Genomic DNA, 22,198 nt, shown 5'->3' with positions numbered 1-22,198 from the left:
TAATCTGCCTAAATGTATTTTTGTGTATTGTGTGAACTAGAGTTCTGTTTTCTTCTAAACTGGAAGAGCCTGCTACACAGCTAGTAGGTGAGGAAGCTGAGTTTTTAATCCCACGTCTGCCAGAGCCCATATTCTTAACCACAATGCTCTGCTACTCCCTCTAGTTGAGTCAGTATTAGAGGGATCTCCGTAGTGTGTTTGAGAAACTGGGAAAACCTAGATACATCACTAAACAGGAAGACTTACTGTATTGCTTTTGGTTTTGCTAATAATAGTGATAACATAGCATTCTACGGGGAGCCTCTATGATTCAATGTTTTTAAAATTAAGAGATGAAAGAAACAACTGGAGTAGAGAGAGCTTGAATGTCTGTCACCACTTGGTGCTAGGCTATCAGATGGAACGATATGGTCTGTTCTCCTGGATTGTCAGCTGTCTTTACCGTGCTAACCAGGATATCTTCTAGGATGATAGTTGCTTTTTTAAAGCTAGAAAGTTGGGATGCATCATTGTGGGGTAACAGACCAAACCTCCATCACTTTGGTTATCTTTGTTGTGACGTTCTGGCTTCTAACTTCAGTGTTGCACCATTCATTTCTCCTCCCAGACATGCGAGGATTCATGACCGCCCATGGGCAGCCAGACCAGTCTCGGTCCGCTCGCTATATCCTGAAGGACTTCGTCAGTGTAAGTGAGCCCGGCTCCTTGTTGCTCTGAAGTAAACAGGCCTCCTTTCTCACCGCGTGCTCTTAGATGCCGGCAACCTGTTGAGTTAGAAAAGAGCTATTTCCTCACTGAGATGGTGTCGTCATTGGCAAGAGGCAGCAGAGCTCTGGGAAGCACAGGAGTAAAATTGGGCAGCCTGCTCTCTTTCCTTCAGTTCAGGAAGAAAGGAATTAGTAGAATATTTGTGTGGATAAATTATGGATTTAGTTACCATTTGTAAAATTGTGGAAGATGAGAAGAAGAGTTAAAACCAACCACAGTTGATAGAAAGTGTTTACTACAGTGGGAAGCAGAAAACTAGTGCCCAGGGACCAAGTGCAGCCAGCCCAGCATCCCTGTTAGGATAGTCCTGCTGTCCAGTTTTGTCCCGGGTTTTGTTTTGGGAAATATCGTAAGTGGTCACGTCACTGTACTGATGGATACTTTAGCAGAAATGCAAACAAGGTGAAGAGCACAGAGGAGAAAGGGTTCCTCCTAGGCTGGGGGGCCGAGGGCCAAGGGCCGGCAAGGCCTGTGGAACACGTTAAGGATTACAGTCAGTGTGTTTGTTAGGGCTCTCCAGGCAGGTGACAGAGCTCAGCTCAGCTCAGCTCATCAGAAAGCAGGAAGCCTGTCAGAGGATGCGTGGTGAGAGGTCTTCTCTGAGGACCTCTTTCTTCTGGGATAACACAGCTGTTACACGTCTTGTCGTCTTTGTAGGGTAAACTTCTATACTGTCATCCTCCTCCTGGAAGAGACCCTGTGACCTTCCAGCATCAACACCATCGACTCCTACAGAACAAAACAAATGGTGGTGAACTAAAAATACATCCAGGAGAAAATAAAAAAGCAAAACAGATTGAAAATATTGTTGATAAAACTTTTTTCCATCAAGTAAGTTTTAAAGCTTTTCTTTACCTTCTGTTCACCTCTTAAAGAGCAATTTTATTGAAATACCCATAAATTCACTCTTTTAAAATACAATTTAATAGTCTGTAGTATATTCAGAGTTGTGCAACTTTCACCATAATTTTAGAGAATTTTTATTGCTCCAGGAAGAAACACGGTACCTATTAGCAGTCACTCACCATTCCCCTTTCCCCCCAGCCCCTGCCAACCACTAGTCTACTTTCTCATAGATAGATTTGCCTGTCCGGGACATTCCACACAAACGGAATCACCCACTCTGGCCTTTTGTGACTGGCTCTTTAACTTGGCATAATGACTTCAAGGTTCATCCATGTATCAATACTTTATTCCTTTTTATTGCCAAATAATATTCCATTGAATGGATATACCACATTTTGTTTGCTTATCAGTAGGTGGAATTTGGGTTGTTTCCCTTTCTTCTGTTATAAATAATGCTGCTGTGAACATTCATGTACAAGCTTTTGTGTGAACATAGATTTTCAGTTCTCTTGGGTAGATAATTAGTGGGATTGCTGGGTCATATGGTAACTCCATGCTTAACATTTGAGTTAGTGCCCAGCTTTCCAAAGTGGCTGTGCCATTTTACATTCCCACTATTAATACATATAAGAGCTCTTAATTTCTTTGCACCCTTACCAGTATTTTTTCTTTTTTATTTTAGCCATCCTCGTACATGTGAAGTGGTATCTCATTTTGATTTGTATTTCCCTAAGGATAAATGATGTTGATTATCTTCTCATGTGCTTATGTGCACATGTGTGTCTTCTTAGGAGAAGACTTCTGTTGAGTGTTAAGAGTTCTTTATATATTCTGATAAAACCCTTTATCATAATTTGCAAATATTTCCTACCATTTATTGGGTTTTCCGAGCCAGTACATTTTAATAACTTAAGTTGTTTATATCACAGGTACAGTTAATATGCTGCATTTTATTTATTTATTTTTAAAGATTTTATTTATTTATTTGATAGAGAGCACACACGCAGGGCAAATGGCAGACAGAGGGAGAAGCAGGCTCCTCACGGAACAGGGAGCCCGATGCAGGGCTCAGTCCCAGGACCCTGGGATCATGACCTGAGCCAAAGGCAGACGCTTAACTGAGCCACTCAGGCACCCCCTGTATGCTGCATTTTTTAAGACCAAATTTATATGCAGAACAGTTAAATCCTATAACTACACTTAATATATGTATTAAATTCTGCTTTTGTGATTGCTACAGCCAGAAAAGTTGGAGCAGGGTAAGGATCGTCTCTATCCAGAGAATGATTTTTTCTGTATTTATACGATGCTTTGTGTGCCTCAAACACAGTGAGTTTGTTATGGCGGGCCCAGCACTAGTATTATCCTCATTTTGTTACCTACCACTGAGGACATTGAGCCTCACGGAGGGTAAGTGACATATTCAAAGACATTTGTCTTAATGGCAAAGCTTAGATAGAACTTAGATTGTTGTGGCTCCTGGTGTGAATTGTCTGGGCAGCCTTTAGAAGGAAATTTACCAGTATGCAAAAGGATCATAGGTTCTTTCTTGAACCTACTGTAGACATGCAGGAGTAAATGAAAGTTTTAAGTGTTTACAAAATGTTTCTAAAGGTCATGTGCAAGAAAGCTGAAAACTTATAGTTACTAAAGCTTTAGCCTCTAGAGTAACATTTTACTATTAGAAGAAGGTAAAATACTGGGCAGCCCGGTGGCTCAGCGGTTTAGCGCTGCCTTCAGCCCAGGGTGTGCCTGGAGACCCAGGATCGAGTCCCGCGTCGGGCTCCCTGCACGGAGCCTGCTTCTCCCTCTGCCTCTCTCTCTCTCCTCTCTGTGTTTCTCATGAATAAATAAATAAAATCTTTATAAAAAAACAAGAAAAGATAAAATACTGCCTTACACTTACAGAATCATATGGGATTAATTTTTTTGAAGTAAGTAAACTTAAAATTTGTTTAGTTTTTTTGTTTTTGCTATTTTATTGTGTTCCACTTAAATAAAATCACAAGTTTACAGAAATGTTTTTGAGCATTTACTATGTGTGCTTACTGCACTAGGACCTAGAATAACCAAAACCAGTGAGATGCAATTACTGTTTTCAGGGCAGTCACATTGTAGCCAAGAGGAGATGGGCAAGTTAACCGCATGATATGTTAGGTCTATGGCAGAAGTACAAGACAAGTATTTTGTAAATCCAGATTGGGGAGCAGTTCCCCTTGGAGCTAAGAGGAGAGAGTAGGTGAGTGAAAGCACAGAGAGGAGGTGATATCTAAGCTGGAGTCCAAGGGACAAATAAAAATGTGCCAGTTGGAAGGAGTGGTGAGGGCAGTTCTCCAGGCAGGGGGAGTAGTGTGAACAAAGGCATAAAGGGGACTCGCACACCATGTGAGGGAATAGGAACTTGATTCCCCAGGCTTCAGGGAACCACCAGAGGTTTGTGAGGACAGGAAGAGAGAGGCGTGAATGGAGAACTCTAGTGCAAGTGTGGACCCTGGATGAGGGTAGACCAGTGACCAGTAGACCAGTGAAAGTTAATGGCAGGGCGAAAGCAGGGTGGGTGGAGAGTAGGGGATAGATGCACAAAATCCTAGAGCCTGGGATCCGTGGAACTTAGTGGCTGGCTGTGTGTGACAGATGAGGAAGGCAAAGGGAGTGCTATCTTGGTGCCTGGGAATAGGTGGTATTTGAAGCTATGAGACTAATAAGCAAAGTTGAGGACAAAGAATGTGAGAAACTTAGTTAAGAATGGGAAGAGAAAGCAGCAGCGAAGGAAGTGGAAGTTGGCTAATCTTGGTGTTCTCCACAAATAATACTGTGCTTACGTCTCCAATAATGCTGTCTTACTTCCTAGGAAAATGTGAGAGCTCTGACAAAAAGCGTCCAGGCTGTGATGGGCTACAAGCCTGGGAGTGGCCTAGTGACTGCGGCTACTATGAGCTCTGAGAACAGGGCTGGGAAGGCCTGGAAAAAACATGGCAACAGAAATAAAAAAGAGAAAAGTCGTAGACTCTACAAGCACCTGGACACGTGAGCTTGGGCTGCAGCAGAAATGGCATCTGCGTGGTGCATCTGGAATAGAACAGGAGCTGCTCTGGCCTGTGATGCCGTGGAATGGACCCTGCTCTTGTGGCACGCAGCCACACCAAACAGTATCAAGGTAGAGGGGCCCCTTGGAGCACCAACGCTGTCAGTCATCTCGGAGCCCCAGAAACCTCGTCCTATAGAAGGCTGGGCTCAAGATGAGGGCGCAAATGATTGGATATGTGTGTGAGCAGATACACAGATGCATACTCATTTGTAAGTTGAGGTTTTTTTGAAAAGATCCTAAAATTAAATTGCCACTAACATGTTTTATTGGTTTTTGTAGGCACCCTGCCATTTGGACATTCCATGTTCTTTAAACAGTTTCAGTTTGCCAAAACATGACAGGAATTTTAATTTATTTTATTTTTTTAGATTTTATTTATGCATGAGAGACACACACACACACACACAGAGGCAGAGACACAGGCAGAGGGAGAAGCAGGCTCCATGCAGGGAGCCCGACATGGGACTCGATCCCGGGGCTCCAGGATCAGGTCCTGGGCTGAAGGTGGCACTAAACCACTGAGCCACCCGGGCTGCCCTACATGACAGGAATTTTAGGTGGTTTCTTTCAAGAACATTATTTAGGTTAGTGATTCTTGACCCCACACCTACCCAGTACACTGCGAGGAGCCTGATGTGGGACTCGATCCTGGGTCTCCAGGATTATGCCCCGGGCCGAAGGCAGATGCTCAACCGCTGAGCCACCCAGGTGTCCCACGTCAGTAGCTTCTGAAGACCTCGACCTTCTATTGAAAAATCCCCATCACGTGAGGCACCCCTGCAGAAGGAAGCCTGCGTTTTCCAGTAGGTAACTACAGGGGGGGTGGGAAGATGGGGAGATGATCAGCTAGTTTTTGTTTTAGGCATAGGGATCCCTGATCTCCTTGGTACTTAAAACCATCTAAAGAGTCAGGTTACTCTTACAGTGCCATTGTTTGCTGTTTTAGCCTCTCACTGTACGTCCGTTTCTCTTTTTCTGTGAGCCTCAGTATTCCTATTCCCTTAACTCCGATCTTACCCTGTTTTATGTGATAGATATTTTTGGAAATCTAAAGCAAGTTCTGGCTTTCTCCAGAAAAATACACGTTCCTGTAAAAAAACAGAGTATCACGACCTGTATCCGAAGAACACAGACCCTCAAAGTTCATCTGTGATTTGCAGTTAAGCCTTGCCCTGTGTGGCCATAATGAATTTAGGATATATTTGAAAATGTCTTCCACCGGGAGAATAAAAAACAAAGTACGCTGTTCATGTAACAAACCCCACTTCCTGGGTGGCGGGAAGGGCACTGGAAGATGCCTGTAGCAGGCGTCGGGCCTGAAGCAGTAGGGCAGTTAGCAGGAGCCGGCCTTCCGGTCGTGGGGGTTGTGGCCGTGTTCTCAAAGTGCGGATACGCCCAGGAGAAGCTCCTAAACAGGTAGGGGTTAGTGTAGTAAGCCTTTCAGCACCGAGTGGAAGGTTGCTGCAGACCAAGGCTGAGGCAGGCTGGCAGGGGCAGAGCCGAGGAGGTTCTCAGGTAGCGCAGGAGAAGTGAGACCTCGGTGAAAAGCTCAGGATAGAAGAGGAACAGCGCTGGTGTTTGAAAATACACTTGGTTCCCTTTACTGAGAAGCCAGCCTAGTTGTATGGGAGAAACTTCCATGCTGAACGAGCAAAACTACACTGATGTAGAACAAGTTTTGCTTTAACGACAGTATAATAACTAAAACATGAGACTTTAAGGAAAAGGTAGGGACATGGAAAAATAAAATTTTTAAAAAGTGGGGACATGGGCTTCCATGCTCTTGATCCTAACAGTTTTTAGAGATTCACATTCCCTGCAAATTCGCCAACTTAAAGTATACAGCGTAATGTTCTTAGTATATTCAGAGTTCTGTGACTGTCACATCACCCAAGACCCTTGAGCCATCGGCTCCCGGTCCTCTAGTCCCCCAGCCCCCAGCAACCACTAATCTGCATATATGGATCTGCCTGTTCTGTACATTCATATACATGGAATCAGGCTGAGGCCTTCTGTGACTGGCCTTCACTTAGCTGGACGTCGGTGAGGTTCATCTGTAAATGTGACATCTGTCAGGACTTCATTGCTTTTTATTGCCAAACAGTATGTTCCATTGAGTGTCCGTACCACATTCTGTTTATCCATTTATTAGTTAAACAACATGTGGGTTTCCAGCGGCCCCTCAGTGGTTCAGTTAAGTGACTTTGCTCAGGTCATGATCCCCAGGTCCTGGGATCCAGCTCCACAGCAGGTTCTGAGCTCAGCAAGGAGCCTGTTGCTCCCTCTCCCTCTGCGCCTCCCCCCTGCTCTTGCCCTCTCACTCTCAAATAAATAGAATAAAATCTTCAAAAACAAAAATACAAAATGTGTCCTCAGCTTCTAGCCTGACAATGTCTGACAAATAGTGTTTCATTTTTCCTGTAAGTGGTCATAACTTTAAAAATAAGAGTCGGGCAGCCCGGGTGGCTCAGTGGTTGAGCATCTGCCTTTGGCCCAGGGTGTGATCCTGGAGTCCTGGAATCGAGTGCCACGTCGGGCTCCCTGCATGGAGCCTGCTTCTCTGCCTGTGTCTCTGCCTCTCTCTGGGTCTCTCAATGAATAGATAAAATCTTTAAAAGGAGGGGGTGGTTCCGACACACGCTATAGCATGGATGAACCCTAAGAAAAATTATGCCAAGTGAAAGAAGTCCGTCACTAAGAGCTCACCTACCGGGTAGGATCTCCTATAGATAGAATTTCCAGAACAGACAAATCCGCCGCGACAGGTAGGTTTGTGGTTGTCTGGGGCTAGTGAGCGCTGGCTTTTTGGCCGGAGATGAAGATGCCCTAAAGCTGGGGACGGTGGATGTGCCCTCTGGATCCGCTGGCAACCCCTGCCTTGGGCCCTTTAGCGGTGAGTTTTATGGTGTGAATGTCCCCTGCATAAAGCTGCTGCATGATAGGTCATGGTCACTTTTTTTTTTTTTTAAGATTTTATTTGTTCATGAGACGCAGAGACGTAGGCAGAGGGAGACGCAGGCCCGACGCGGGAGTCGGTCCTGGGACCCGGGATCACGCCCTGGGCCGCAGGCGGCGCCCACCCGGCAGCCCCCGGGCGCCCCAGGGCCGGGACCCCCGGGGCGGGAGCCGGGACCGCCGCGGCCCGCCCTCCCCGCGGTACCGGCGCGGGGTCCCCAGGCTGCGCGGGCCGCCAAGCGGGTGCCTCGCTCCGCTGGAGGCCGCGCACCGACGAGCCGGCGGGGGGCGCGCCGAGACCGCGGCGGACGGGGAGCTCCGCGGGAGGCGGCCCCCCGCGCCTGCGCCCTGGGCCCGGCTGCCTGCACCGCAGCCTCCCCGCCGCCGGGGGCGCCCCTCCTACGGCCTCAGGGCCCACGCGCTGTGATTGGCCGGCGGGGGCGGGGGCGGGGGCGGGGGTCGGGGCCTCCGGGCGTCGGGGCCGCCGGGCGGGGGCGGGGGCGGGGCCGCCGGGCGGGGGCGGGGCCGCCGGGGTCGGCGCCTGCGCGCAGGCCGAGGAGGCCGGGGCGCCCGCGAGCGGCTGAGCGGGGTTGGCCGACCCCAGGGCGGCGGCCGCGGTTCCCGCAGCGACTGGTTCCTGCCGCGGCTCCGTGTTTCCTTCCGGGAAATGAAAGCGGGCGGCGGCGCGTGGGCGCGGGGCTGCGGCCGGCGGGTCCGTGAGAGCAGCGGCTCCTGGTTAGAGACGCAGGCGGGTGGGCTCGGCGGGGAACGGCGGGGGCCGAGCTCGCAGGACCCGGGCCGCCGCGAGGGGGCGGGCCCCGGCCGCCCCGCCCCGCCCCACGCGTGTCCCTGGCACCGCAGACGGACGTGCGAACACCTGGAGGGGGGAGGGGGCGGGGGAGGGGCGGGGCACGGGCAGCCCGGGGACTGCGGCCCAGGCCGTGACCCCGGGGCCCGGGATAGAGCCCCGCGTCGGGCTCCCCGCGTGGAGCCTGCTGCCCCCTCGGCTGGTCCCCGCGCCCCTCCGGGTCTCTGTCTCGTGGATACATAAAATATTCATTAAAAAAGAAAGCACTTGGCTGTGCCTCGGCCCCGAGGGCTTGTCCCGTGAGGTCCTTTGCTCCCGACCCCGTCTCCCGCCCACAGGGTCCCAGCAGCTTTCGCAAGTTCCGGCAAGCGGCGCCGGCGGGATGCTAAGGCCACGATCTGCTCTTTTTTCTCTAAAGACTGTAATTATTCCGAGAGCGAGCGGCGGGGGGGCGGGGACATGGTCCCCAGCGCGTCCCTGGGGAGCCTGGAGCCTCGGCGGGGCGCGACCTCGCTCCCTGAGCCGAAACCAGGAGCCCGCCACGGAGCCAGGGGGGCCCTCGAGTGGCCCGGGGCCGGCGGGTGCCCTGGGCCCTCGCCACCCATGGGCTCCCGTCCTCGGCTTCGCGGCCTGGGAGGCGCCGCCACTCGCCCTGGGCCACAGAGAGGAAACTGAGGCCCCGAGAAGTCCCGGCGGGGCCCGCAACTGACGGCGTGGGGGGGGGGGCGGTGCGCTGCTCCTCCTGCTGCTCCCCTGCTCCTCCTCTGCTCCTCCTGCTGCTCCTCCTCTGCTGCTGCTCCTGCTGCTCCTCCTGCTGCTCCTCTCGCTGCTCCTCCTGCTGCTCCACTGCTCCTCCTGCTCCTCCTGCTCCTCCTGCTCCTCCTCTGCTCCTCTTGCTGCTCCTCTGCTCCTGCTGCTCCTCCTGCTGGTCCTCCGCTACTCCTCCTCTGCTCCCACTGCTGCTCCTCCGCTTCTCCTCCTGCTGCTCCTCCTCTGCTCCTCCTGCTACTCCTCCTGCTGCTCCTCTGCTCCTGCTGCTCCTCTCCCTGCTCCGCTGCTCCTCCTCTGCTCCCGCTGCTGCTCCTCCTGCTGCTCCTCCTGCTGCTCCTCCGCTGCTCCTCCTGCTGCTCCTCTGCTGCTCCTCCGCTGCTCCTCCGCTGCTCCTCCTGCTGCTCCTTCCGCTGCTCCTCCTGCTGCTCCTCTCGCTGCTCCTCCTGCTGCTTCTCTGCTGCTCCTCCTGCTGCTCCTCCACTCCTCCTGCTGCTCCTCCTGCTGCTCCTCTACTGCTCCTCCACTGCTCCTTCTGCTGCTCATGCTCCTCCGCTGCTCCTCCTCTGCTCCCGCTGCTGCTCCTCCGCTGCTCTTCCTGCTGCTCCTCCTCTGCTCCCGCTGCTGCTCCTCCACTCCTCCTGCTGCTCCTCCTCTGCTCCCGCTGCTGCTCCTCTGCTCCTCCTCCTGCTGCTCCCGCTGCTACTCCTCCACTGCTCCCCCTGCTGATCCTCCTGCTGCTCCTCTGCTGCTCCTCTCGCTGCTCCTCCTCTGCTCCTCCTGCTGCTCCTCCACTGCTCCTCCTGCTGCTCCTCTCGCTGCTCCTCCTCTGCTCCTCCTGCTGCTCCTCTGCTGCTCCGCCGCTGCTCCTCCTGCTGCTCCTCCTCTGCTCCTCCACTGCTCCTCCTCTCCTCCCGCTGCTGCTCCTCCTCTCCTCCTCCTGCTGCTCCTCTATCCCAATGTCACCGAGGCGCCCCATGCCCTTGTCACCCATGTGCGGCTAGCAGCCTGCCTCTCCTGAGGCCTGTGGGCCACTGTGCTGGGAGGGGAGACCGAGGCTGACGGGCACTGTGGAGGGAAGGCAGGGCCTGCAGTATCAGGGGAGGATGTGACTGGACCCAGACCACAGGGTAGGGTGTGCTCGGTGGAAGGAACAGCATGCACGGCATCCAGGGGGTGGGTGCTGAGGGAGGCCCAGAGATTCAACATGTGAGCCCAGGATGGCCCCACAAAGCCCCGCACTTTCTGGAAGCAGGTGCCAGGAGTGGCCGTGGGCCACCAAGGCACCGAGCTGGAACAGGTCATCCCAGTGACATCAGTGTGCCCGGGGCCCTGGGGGTAAGGTCAGGCCCGCTCCCCAGAATCGCAAGGCTGGGTGGGGCAGGGACTTGGAGTCACCGTGGCCCATCCTGGGGCACCCGGGGCACATGCGAGCTCCAGGTCCTGCGTGGAGGGTTGTGGCCCGTGTGTCGTGCGTGCGTGTGCACAGGTGCAGGGGCTGGGCAGCCAGCCCAGAGCAGGTGGGGAGGCCCCACATGTTAGCCCCATAACAGATGAAAAGGTCCTGGGGTTCGGCAGACACCCCAAGAGGAGAGGAGGGGGCCTCGGCGCAGAGCCGCAGGTGACAGCTTCAGGAGCGCCCCAGCTGTGCTTTCTGGGCAGCTCGGCGGGTGCAGCCTGGTGGTTGCGCGGCCCAGGAGGTGCCCGGCCCACCCGGGAGCCACTGCCCCGCAGGACGCAGAACGCAGAGCAGGACATGGCACTGCCCCGGTGGCAGGAGATTTGGGGACAAGGCCGAGGGCGTCCCACTGTGGGGCTGGGTGCCGGGGACGCTGGGTGGGCAGGGGGGTGATGGAAGTCCGTGGAGCTGGCCCGCGGGTGCCCACCTGCCTCTGGGTGCCCACCTGCCTCCGGACGCCCACCTCTCCGCGGGTGCCCACCTGCCCACAGGTACCCACCTGCCCGTGGATGTCCACCTGCCTGCGGGTGCCCACCTGCCCGCGGGGCCTCCCGATGAAGCCTGCCCGGCCCTTCACCGGCTCGCCCCCTGCACGCTTTCGTCCCGGGCCAGCAGCACGGGGTCTAGGCGGCGGCCGCTCCGTGGGGAGCTGGAGCCTGTGCCGCCGGCCGGACGCTTCCTGAGGGCAGAGGGGCCTGGTGCCCCAGGGGCTGCTGTGGCTCAGAAAGGGTCACAAACCTGGGACAACGGAAAAGTATGGTCACAGAGTACTAGCAGCCCGGATGCCTGGGGACTCAGCGGGTGAGCGCCGCCTGCAGGCCAGGGCGTGACCCCGGGGTCCCAGGATCCGAATCCGGATTGAGTCCCACGTCAGGCTCCCCACAGGGAGCCTGCTTCCCCCTCTGCCTGTGTCCCTGCCTCTCTCTGTGTCTCTCAGGAATTAAAAAAAAGAAAGAAAGAAACCACCCGCACAGTCATCTGCAAACACCCTGTTTCCAAATGAGGCCACAGTCGCAAGCTCCAGAGGTTGGGACCTCAGCATCTTTCGTGAGAGGGGGACACAGCGCAGCCCCCAATGCCAGGCACCTGATGCAGCCCCACGGCCGCGTCCTTCACTCTGCTTCGTTTATCCACAGCGCTTGTCACAGCCTGGAATTGGCTCCTCCCGTCACGTTGGTGGCAGTAGGACCTCAGCGCCGCGAGCGCCGTGGGCCTGTCTTGGACTCCGGCTGTAGCACAGGCGCTTGCAGGCACACGTGGCAGGTGCCGCAGACTCGTCTCCAAGGCTGACCTCACTGCCCTGCAAAACAGGAAGCTCCCGGGGGCAGGAAGCAGAGGAGTCTTTCTCGGGGCAGAAAGAGCAACCTGTTCTCTGTGGTCCTGGGGGAGAGAACCAAAACCAAGACTGGACGGAGTCTCTGGGGCAGGGGGCACGCCCCATTTCTAGTTTTGGGAACGTTGGAAGCCATCAGTACTGTCACTGCTGTCTTAGCAGGGACTGGGCTTCCCGTTGCTGAAGGCATTCAAGCCTGACGGCCCCTGGACAGGAAGCTAGAGTGAGATGGTAGGAATGAGGTTGGGCAGCCTCTGAGGCGCCGCCAGCCTTGAGGCCATCTGGGCCCCGAGAAGAGCCCAGGGCTAGGATCCCCTCACTGGGGAGAAGGTCAGCAGGGCTCCGGGCGTCTGGGGAGCCTAGCAGCGCGGCCTTGAACCCGAGGCCCCCCAGAAGCTGCTTCTAAGTCACCCCTGGTGGGGGTGCTGATTGCGTGGCTTTGGTGGAAAAAGTCCCCATCCTCCCGGGAGTGATGTGCTGAGCCTAGCCCCTGCTCCAGGGCCTGTCGCAGAGCTGCCCGCAGCCCCAGGCCGGGCTCCCAGGACCCTGTGGCTGCGGGCCAGGGAACGGGGCGCAGCAGCCCCGATGGTGCCCCAGAGGACAGGCTGAGTCAGGGAGTCGTGGGCTTGGCCCAGGGGCGCAGGGAGTTCCCGGGCCGGAGGTGCACACTCAGGAGGCTGAGGGCGGGCCCAGGCCTGGCCCTGCAGGTCCCCTCCCACCTCCGGGGTGGTCAGTGGTCGCTGAGGCCGCCTCCTGGGCCCATGGGGGTGGGAAGGGCCCCTGCAGACTGCGGCAGGCGGGGGGGGGGGGGGGGGGGGGCCTCCCCAGCCTGGGTGCTGGCCGCCTCTGTTAACCAGCCTTCAGGCTGTGGCCAAAGCCACGGAGCCTGGGGGGGCCAACCTGGGGAGATGCAGAGGGAAATGAAACGCTCCCAAGGAATCTTTTTGAGAGTTCAAACAAAGATGGGGAAAATCAAAACCTTGCTTTTTCCTCTGAATGTTTTTCGTTCTCTAGGCAAGGCCTGTGTATCTCTAAATATGGTCATTTAATGAGTAAGATGGATTATATGTAATTTACATTTACACAGATCTACATGTACCTTGTGATTATGTATCATTGAAAATGTATTTGTTTTCTTGTTTTGTCTTTTTAAAGATTTTATTTATTCACGAGAGACACAGAGAGAGAGAGAGGGAGAGAACCAGACAGAGGGAGAAGCAGGCTCCATGCAGGGAGCCCGATGTGGGACTCGATCCCGGTTCTCCAGGATCAGGCCCTGGGCTGAAGGTGGGGCTAACCCGCTGAGCCACCGGAGCTATCCTGAGATTACTTTTTTAAAAAGCAATGGGCTTTTAATTTAAAAAAATAATAATTTTGTAAATAAGTTTTAAAAAAATTTTAGAAATGGAAATTTAAAAGACTTAAACAGTAGAGGCTCTGTTTTAACGTGATGGTAACGCCAAATCCTAGGGGCTGTACAAATTGGCAGACATCGACAGATCAGTGCAAGCGGCATCTGTAGACTCGTAGGTGTGTCAGAAACACACATCTTAAAAGAAAAAAAAAAAGAAACACACATCTCGCAGGCACTGCACGAGGTGCCAAAGGAACAAAAGCAGGTCATCATGCCACCCTCCGAGAACCTGAATCAGACAGATCTGAGCCTCGGGGTGCAACCACCCATTCAGTAAAATCTAATTAAAAATGAATCTTGAAGAAAAAATAATAAAAAATAAAATAAAATAAAAATGAATCTTGGCTGGTAGCAAAGACCCTGTATTTTTTTTAAGATTTATTTATTTATTTATTTATGATAGACGTAGAGAGAGAGAGAGAGAGAAAGGGAGGCAGAGACACAGGCAGAGGGAGAAGCAGGCTCCATGTACCGGGAGCCCGAAGTGGGACTCGATCCCGGGTCTCCAGGATCGCGCCCCGGGCCAAAGGCAGGCGCTAAACCGCTGCGCCACCCAGGGATCCCCAGACCCTGTATTTTCAACGAGATTTTATTTGCACCTCTCTTAGTTTTATGGGTTTGAACTGACTCATCTCAGCCGTGTGGCTAATAAATGGAAGATTTATTACTATGCCTGATAATAATAATAATTTCTAATAACAGTGATTTTAAAATTTGTATAGATTATAATTTTTCCAAGGACCTGCAGTGCTTCGTAATTATCCCAATTATCCTGTCGATCAGTTGGCTCCACGGTAGCCACGAGTGGCTGCGGCAGTGCTGCTGAAGTCAGCTGTTCTCTGCCCCAGGCTCTGAAGGGCCCTGAGCTCGGCTCCGCTCCATGACGCTGGCCAAATGCAGCCGACACTTGCTCACTCTGCAGCTTTAGTATTGGGAGCCCCAAGCTCGAGCGGGCCTGGACGTCCTGTGGCTTGAATTCCCTGTTCAAGGAGGGAGCCCTCCTTGGAGGGCGGGGCCCGTGCCACGTGCCTTTAGGTAAAAGAACAACAAACAAACGTGAAGAAAGAATGCAAATGAGACGCAAGTCTGAGGAGCAGGGGACTTCCCGGGGCTCCCTCTGCTCAGAGTTTTTTCTGCGCCAAACCGTCTGGTGGGGACTCGGAAGAGGTGTGACCCGAGGAGATGCATGGTTTGGAACACACCACGTCGGTGGACAAGGGGCGCAGCTGCAGGTCCCCCGCGGTGGTGGCCTGTGTGGGGGTTGGGATGCACGTTCCCCCGCTTGTCGCTCTGGGACCTTATCTGGGACCCCTCAGGCTGGACTGTTTGGTTGAGCTTAATTTCAAGCAGCTGGTGGGGTGTTTTTCTTGGAGCACGAGCGCCACGACCCGCTGTTTCCCTGCCCAGACGGGTCCGTCTGGCCCCCGCCCGACACACCCATCCCCGTGTTCTGTCCTGGGCCTCCCCAAACGTCAAATGTGACCTTGTCGTCACGAGTTACCAGCCACGGAAACTCAGAAACTGAAGAGATCATATTTAGTTGCTGGGCCAACACCCTACCTTACCCTTGGGGAAACTGAGGCCCAAAGGAGAGAAAGCAAGTTAGTAGCAGAAGGAGGACTTGAGTCCAACCCCCACTTGCCTCCGGGGCTGGACTCACCAAGAAATGCCCGCTCTGGGCCATCTGCAAAGTTCTCTCTTTCGCTCGTCACATGGGAACAGGAGGACTTTGCAAACCGTGTCGTCAATGCTTACGTGGCCACTTCTCTTTTTTTTTTTTGACCTTTTAAGTGCTGACCTTTCTCATACTTGTCTGAGTCACGGTAATGAAATACTCCCTGGCAGTGATCATCATTCTGGATTAAGTTTTAAGTGTTGGTTTTGGACCAGTCTGCTGAGCCCCAAGCTTCGAGGCGATGGCAGGTGGGGGGAGGCCTGGCACGCGGCGAGGGCAGGCGGTGCCCTGTTCTCAAGGGGCTGAAAGGATAAGGCAGTGGCCAGAGAACGGGTGTGGGCAGTACAAAGAAAGCCGCGTGTGAGCGCAATGGGCAAAAGCAGTCAGGTAGGCTTCCCGGAAGAGGGGGCACTTTAAGTGGGCCCTAAGGAACGGGTTGCCCGGTCTATTCCAGGAAGGACTCCGGCACGGAGGTAGGGCTTCTCGGGAACACGACTTGTTCTCACAAGAGTAAAGAAGGAAGACGAGGGTGGGAAATGGGCTGGTCTGTCCGGGGTGCTTGTCCGTTAACCCCTTTAGTTTCCTGTGTCCCGTGAGGTCCTAGAAATGCAGGCTTGGTACCCCTGCCCTCACCGCCTCTCCTGGCCTAGGCCCGGGTCACGAGGACCAGGACTGGAGCTGTTGTGCCAGGGCACCGTGGGAGGTGGTCTGTTCCGCCGAGGCACGCCACCGAGGCGTCTTCTCTCCATGGTGGGACCCTGAAGACCTGACCCCGGAAGGGCACAAAGACAACACGGAGATGCCGGATCCCAGGTGCACAGGTGCTCTACGGGGCCAGTGGTCTGGATGCCTGATGCGTAACACCCGGAGAAAGCCCGTCGGCTCAGAGCCCTCAGCAAGGAGCTCAGAGCCCTCAGTCAGGAGCTGAGCGGGGATCACCGGCCACCGGCCACCGGCCACCGGCCACCGTGGGAGTCTAAGCTTCCGGGCGTCTGCCCAGGAGGGTGAGGAGCCAGGCGCGGCCACTGAGCTCGGCTGCTCAGCATCGCGGCTCAGAGCGGAGCGCAGACTCGGGTCCCGTGGACAGTCCTGGGGTGAGCAGAGTCCGTGTTGATCACAAGTCCACACACCCGTGTTGCTTTGAAGTAGAAACCTTCACCCGGGGGGTGGGCCCGCCCTTCCCTTCCCTTCCCTTCCTCACGAGATGCAGCCACACTCGGAGACCTGCTGGGTGCCAGGAATGCGTTCATCCAGCCAACAGCTAATGTGAGTGGGCCTGGCTAAGCCAGGGGCTGGGGGGGCGGCCCGTGTGCTGGAGGCGAAGGACACTGTCTCTGGTACTGACGCGACCTGGCTCCTGCCTTCCCACTCAGCCGCCTGAGTTTTCTGCGGGAAGTGGGGCTGGTCAACCAGGAGCTGGTGAGCTCAGCGGTGTCGATAGAGCAAGTGAAGGGAATGGCTCTCGGTGCCAGGCCTTCCGCAATCTGCCAAGGCGTGTGCCGGGCAGGGTTCGGGGCTCAGGGGGGGACGGTCTGCTTCAGGAGCCAACAGGAGAGCGCGCAGGGGGTAAGGGGCAGGGTGGGAGGTACCGAACCCAAGCACGACAATCTCATCTTAGGGTCGATGCTGTGATGGTGGGAAAGGGGAAGCGTTGAGGGAACGGGCCGAGGTGGGAGGAGCACTGGGGTGAATGAATCACCGCTGAGCACAAACCTCTCACCGTGGAGCACAAAGAAGTCTGAATCCCAGCACTGCCACAAAAACCAGCCACGGGGGGAGCTGGGACGGGGTGCTGGGAGACGTGCCGAGGAACACAGCTCTGCTCCTGGCTGGCCCCGGGAGCCAGTATGAGTCGGTGCAATTGCCCGGTTTCTCCAAGAGGGTAGTGCACATTCCCGGCAGCGCGCAGGGCGTGCCTCGGGGCAGCAGCCTGGTTGCACCAATCTCTGGAGAACTAAAGCGACCCTCTTTACCCCTTCTTCCGGCTGCTCTGATCCCGCAGTGTCTCATAACGGACCGTGCCAAAGTCAGCGGGGATCCGAAGATGGAAGATGAGAGAAGATGAAGATTGGAGCGGGGTGCAGCGGGGAGAGCATTCCAGAGGAAGTGCTACAGGGGCCTGCACCTGGGGAAGGAGGAATCCAGCCAGGGGAGGCGGAGGCTGATGTGGCTGGAATGGGTGGTGCCACCTGGGCGAGGAGGCGGCACCAGAGGTCGGCTGGGTCCCCGCAGCGATGGCCACTCACCCGAGGACGTCGACCGTCCTGCTGCTCGGAGCGACGCCCGCTGCCCCGGCCCAGGCGGCCGTCCCCCCAGCTCCGCGGCCCGGCCTCCCTCCACAAACCGGTTCCCCGCGGCCTGCGGCCCAGGGGTCCAATCTTGTCGCACGGCTGCATCCCGAGTCCCTGCACCGGGTGAACTGTCAAACTGGGAATCCCGGAGGCAACGTGGCCTCGTTCAACAGCAAGCCCTCCTGGTGGGCAACGCTCTGGTGCCCCGGAGCCTTTGTAAGGAGGCGCCAACCAACGGCCTCTTAGTTGAGGGGCCCCGTCCTGGGCCCCCGCTGCCACCTCATCCCGGGCGTCAGGCCCGAGGGGAACGGGCGTCACTTGCCCCAAAGCCTCGCTGAGCAGTGGACGGCTCCCTCCGAGGGGAAGGCTGGAGGCCGTGCTCCCACCTCGGCTCCGCCTGGGTCATCCCCGTGCCCTGGAGCGCATGACCCGGTCTCTGAGAACCGCGGGGACCGATGACACCCCCGACACGCTGGCCGTGCACACAGACGTAGATGAACATACACGAGCTGCGTGACCCACGATACTGGCTCCCGAGGTAGACCCTGGAAAGGGCTAGTGTCCTTTCTCCCCATACTTCCCGGCCCCTTAAGTGCGGAAACACTGTCAGTACCCCACAATATGAGACCCACAAGCAGAACACGCTCAGAGCTCCACCCCCTCGACAATCCTCATAAATGATTATCTAGCCCCACTTGAGCTCTTCCAAAAAAAATTCTTTTTGCACCATTTTATATTCCAGAGTCCGTATCGTTTGGGGAGACTTCTGATCACTAAGACTTTCTTAAAATGCTTGTCTAGATCCTGAAAACCACCATCTCCTTATCACCTGCCAGCACTTCAGTGTGATTAAGAGACCTGTGAGCAAAAGGCTCTCGTGTTTGCTTTGAGATACACATTTAAAAAAAAAAAAATTTAGGGAATAAATAAATAAAAATAAATAAATTAATTAATTAATTAATTAATTTAGGGGCAACCAGGTGGCTCAGGGCTTAAGCATCTGCCTTCAGCCCAGAGCATGAGCCTGGAGTCCCGGGATCGAGTCCCACATCGGGCTCCCTGCATGGAGCCTGCTTCTCCCTCTGCCTGTGTCTCTGCCTCTTTTTGTCTCTCTGTGTGTGTCTCATGAGTAAATAAATAAAATTTTAAAAAGAAAAAAAAAAGAACCGTCTTCACATCCTGCAGGCTGCTGTGGGATCCCCAGTGCCAGAGCTCCCCGGGTTGCATGCTTATTCCCCGACCAGACTCCAGCCTCTGAACCCAGCCTGCTGCGATTCACGTGTTGCTTCGAGGCGGCCTGGCACGGTCGCTGCTCTACTCTGGTCGTGACCTTTCCCTTCATGCTGTTTCCTTTCCTCCTGTAGCTGTCTTAGGCCTTGGAGCATCTCCGGTGCAAGTCAGAGGGTTTGCTAAGCCCACCCCCAGCACGAGGGCCCTGAGCCCCTGGGGCCCTCTCGGCCTTTCCCACAGGTGGCCTGGCTGTGAAAGAGCTATTCCATGGGCCTTTCCTTGAGACTAGGAATTGCGCTTTGTGAGTATGTCCGTCCTAAAGCTCTGATTACGTGTGATATCTGCGCAAATACAGGCGCTTGGGCTCGACCCCTTGGTGATTCCCTGGATCTGGGCAAGGCCTAGGATTCTTTTTTTTTTTTTTTTAAGGATTTTATTTATTTATTCATGAGAGACAGAGAGAGGCAGGGACACAGGCAGAGGGAGAAGCAGGCTCCATGCAGGGAGCCCAACGCGGGACTTGATCCCAGGACCCCAGGATCACGCCCTGAGCTGAAGGCAGATGATCAACCGCTGAGCCACCCAGGTGCCCAAGGCCTAGGATTCTTTAACAAGCTCTCAACTAACTGATTCTGTTACAGAATCCGGGACTGCTCTGAGGGACACTGCCCTAAGGAAATTACTTTAAAGCTGATCTATTTGCATGAGGTGTTCTCATGAAGCTATTTAGAACAGAAAAAAAAAAAAAAAAAAACTGTGGTCAAGTCCCCAAACCACCCTGTTAGGAAAGATTAGATGTTAAATTTTTTTTAAGATTTTATTTACTTATTCATGAGAGACACAGACACAGGCAGAGGGAGAAGCAGGCTCCATGCAGGGGGCCCGATGGAGGACTCGATCCCGGGACCCCAAGGTCACGCCCTGGGTGCAGGCGGCGCTAACCCCTGGGCAACCCGGCCTGCCCGGACATTATACCTTATAAAGCAATGGTATTTTACCATTAAACCTAAAACATTAAAGCACACACACACCTAAAAGATGACAGAACCATAGCCTGAACGATTAGACCCTAATTGCCTTGAAATCATGCAGTGCAGCACCCGAGGGCCTTGCTCACTCTCACCACATGAGTTCCCGGTTCTAACACTATTAAGAAAAAAAAATCTACAGAAGACAATTTCAAGTAGCAAAAGTAGAACACAGGAGCGTGTGCCAGGATTAGCAATTGTCTTTTTTTTTTTTTTTTTTAGCAATTATTTTCAGGACATTGTTTACTACCATGAGAAGCGCTGTAAAGGGATTATGTGGATTCTTGTGGTAGTAGCTTCTTGACTGCAAAAACTGGTAAATACATCCCCCACCTAAAAAATATCTCCCCCGAAATCCCCTTTCCCATAACGTCCGCGGCATAAACACCTCTGTGTCACGAGAAGCCCCATGTCTCAACCAGATAACGGAACCCAGCATTTCCTCTGAGACCAGACAAAGGTAATGGGAGACCAGAGAGTATCTACCCCCAAACAGGGAAAATAAGGAGAGCACCCCTGGGAAAGTACTAGGCCAGGTTATTATTTAAAGGCCTCAGGACAAGAAAGTTAAAAGAACAGAACTTTTTTAGAGTTCTTAGTATAAATTTAAAAAGGGGCATATGGGGCAGCCCGGGTGGCTCAGCGGTTAGTGCCTCCTGCAGCCCAGGGCATGACCCTGGAGTCCTGGGATCGAGTCCCACGTCGGGCCCCATGCGTGGAGCCTGCTTCTCCCTCTGCCTGGGTCTCTGCCTCTCTCTCTGTCTCTGTGTGTCTCTCATGAATAAATAATATTAAAAATAAATAAAAATAAAGTGAATGAGATAAAATGAACAACGAGGGAATAGACGTGACCCGTGTACGTTGACTGTGTGACTCTTTCCACTCTTCTCTAGGTTTGAGGTCTTCGGCGCCGAACGTCAGCGCTGCGGGACGGGGCACGGGACAGGGACTCGCAGTCCACTCCCCCCAGAGGCCTGTGCTCACACTTGCCAGCAGGGTCCCTGAAGGCCCCGGGCTGGGCGAAGCCCCCAGCCCTTTCCCAGGGACCGCGTTTCGGAGCTTCCCATGGGGCTGGAGTCAGAGCTGGCAGTGGTCGAATGACGTCAGGACACAGAGGCTGGATGGAGTCCAGTTTGTCTGGCACGCAGAAAAAAATAGGTCCTGTGTCCTCGACAGCCCCGATAAGGCGCCTCCAGGGATTTGAGTAATGGTCAGACCCAGGGGATGAACTGGGTCTAAGAAAACTGGACAATGGAGAGCCCCGAGCAGCGGCACAAGGAAATTCTTCCCCTGAATTGCCTTTTCCTCCTGAGATAAGATAGCGCACAATAAGGCCTCGGCTGGGGCCTGCGGCCGGGAGCCTGGGGCTGGGGGCTGGGGGGGGGGGCGCCAGGGGCTGAGCTCCGCCCGCAGGGGGCATAGTCCTCGACCTTGGGGCTCAGGCCTGGGGCAGCCTGTGAGCCTGCTCCTCCTGTGCCGGTTCCAAGGAGGTCCAGTCCACTCCTCCCGGCCTCATCCGTAGGCCGCGAAAACTCAAAACACACACACACGCGCGTGTGGCCTTTTCAGCCCCTAAAGGCCCCTGAAATATCCGTTATCATCCTTACCTGCGGGCACGGAGCGGTCTGTTCTGAAGCTGCCCCCTCTTTCCGGGCCCAAGTCACTCGCCTCTTTCAGGCCTTGACTACGTTTTGTTGTGAGATCCTATAAGCGAAGCCCCTTTAAACTTCCGAGGAGGCCGGACTGAGATCCTAGGAGACGCCGGCTTTCTCCTGAGCAGACGGAGTGGCGGAGGTGTCCCCTCTTTGGCTGGCCTTACCTACAAAGTGGAACCCCGCAGGGTGACCCGCGCGACCCCAGGCGGGTGAGGAGCTGGCTGACCCAGCAGGTGGGTGCACTGCGGGGTGGGGGGGACGGCCCCTCTGGTCCAGGTGTGGGCGGAACCCGGGGGGCCTCTGCCCGGCCTGCGGGGGGAGAGGATCAGCGAGCCCAGCAGGTACAAGCCGCGGGGAGGACGGGAGGACTTGAACTCGGCACTGGGGGACGGCCCTGCGACCCTGGCCGAGCTGCGGGGGTTGCGCAGAGCTCGGGACACCAGGGTTGCCCCAGGCCAGCCCCTCCTCCGCTGCACCCCGCTCGAGGCCCCCTGGGGAAGGTGCCCCGACCCAGGCACGGGTCCCCCACCCGCCCGCGCCTCCCAACCTCTGGACCCACCTTCCGAGCTGCGGCTCCGTTGTTGCCTGTGTCCTGCCCGGAGCCACGGGCCGTGGGCCGGTCCGGGCTCGCTGAGCCTTCGCTTTCTCAGCCACTAAATGAGGTTATTACCCTTCGCCCTGCTTACGTCACCCACTGGCTCCCAGCACCCACACACGTAAGGAGTGTTCGCGGAGAGATCGTGGATATTCTACGTCTGCTCGCCCGCGCCCCTTCCCTTCCACTCACCCAGCTGCACGCCCCGGGGCCGTGTCGCCGTGTCCCCGTCCCCCCGGGCTGGGCAGCGCACGAGCCCATGCGGCAGACCCCGCGTCTGTCCCG

At 55.1% G+C, this 22,198-nt stretch overlaps 1 protein-coding gene and 1 long non-coding RNA gene across 2 annotated transcripts in view; one reads left to right on the top strand and one right to left on the bottom strand.

Moving 5' to 3' along the window:
- Positions 1 to 4,963, top strand: part of LSG1 (large 60S subunit nuclear export GTPase 1) — a 31,390-nt gene extending 26,427 nt beyond the window's left edge. Inside the window, exons 12-14 of the mRNA XM_041770011.1 lie at positions 608 to 687; positions 1,426 to 1,599; positions 4,466 to 4,963. Coding sequence (XP_041625945.1) covers positions 608 to 687; positions 1,426 to 1,599; positions 4,466 to 4,645 — 434 coding nt within the window. The 3' untranslated portion in view covers positions 4,646 to 4,963. The remainder of the gene's footprint in view (positions 1 to 607; positions 688 to 1,425; positions 1,600 to 4,465) is intronic.
- Positions 4,964 to 14,079: 9,116 nt separating this feature from the next.
- Positions 14,080 to 21,955, bottom strand: LOC121500398. The gene is made up of 3 exons (XR_005990380.1): positions 21,878 to 21,955; positions 21,271 to 21,482; positions 14,080 to 14,468 (listed from the first exon to the last, which is right to left on the bottom strand). It is a non-coding gene; the product is annotated as an uncharacterized LOC121500398 (long non-coding RNA).
- Positions 21,956 to 22,198: the final 243 nt, after the last annotated feature.

The sequence above is a fragment of the Vulpes lagopus genome, chromosome 1, assembly GCF_018345385.1.
Source record: "Vulpes lagopus strain Blue_001 chromosome 1, ASM1834538v1, whole genome shotgun sequence".
Taxonomy (NCBI): Eukaryota; Metazoa; Chordata; class Mammalia; order Carnivora; family Canidae; genus Vulpes; species Vulpes lagopus.
This window is presented reverse-complemented; position numbering and strand designations above follow the sequence as displayed.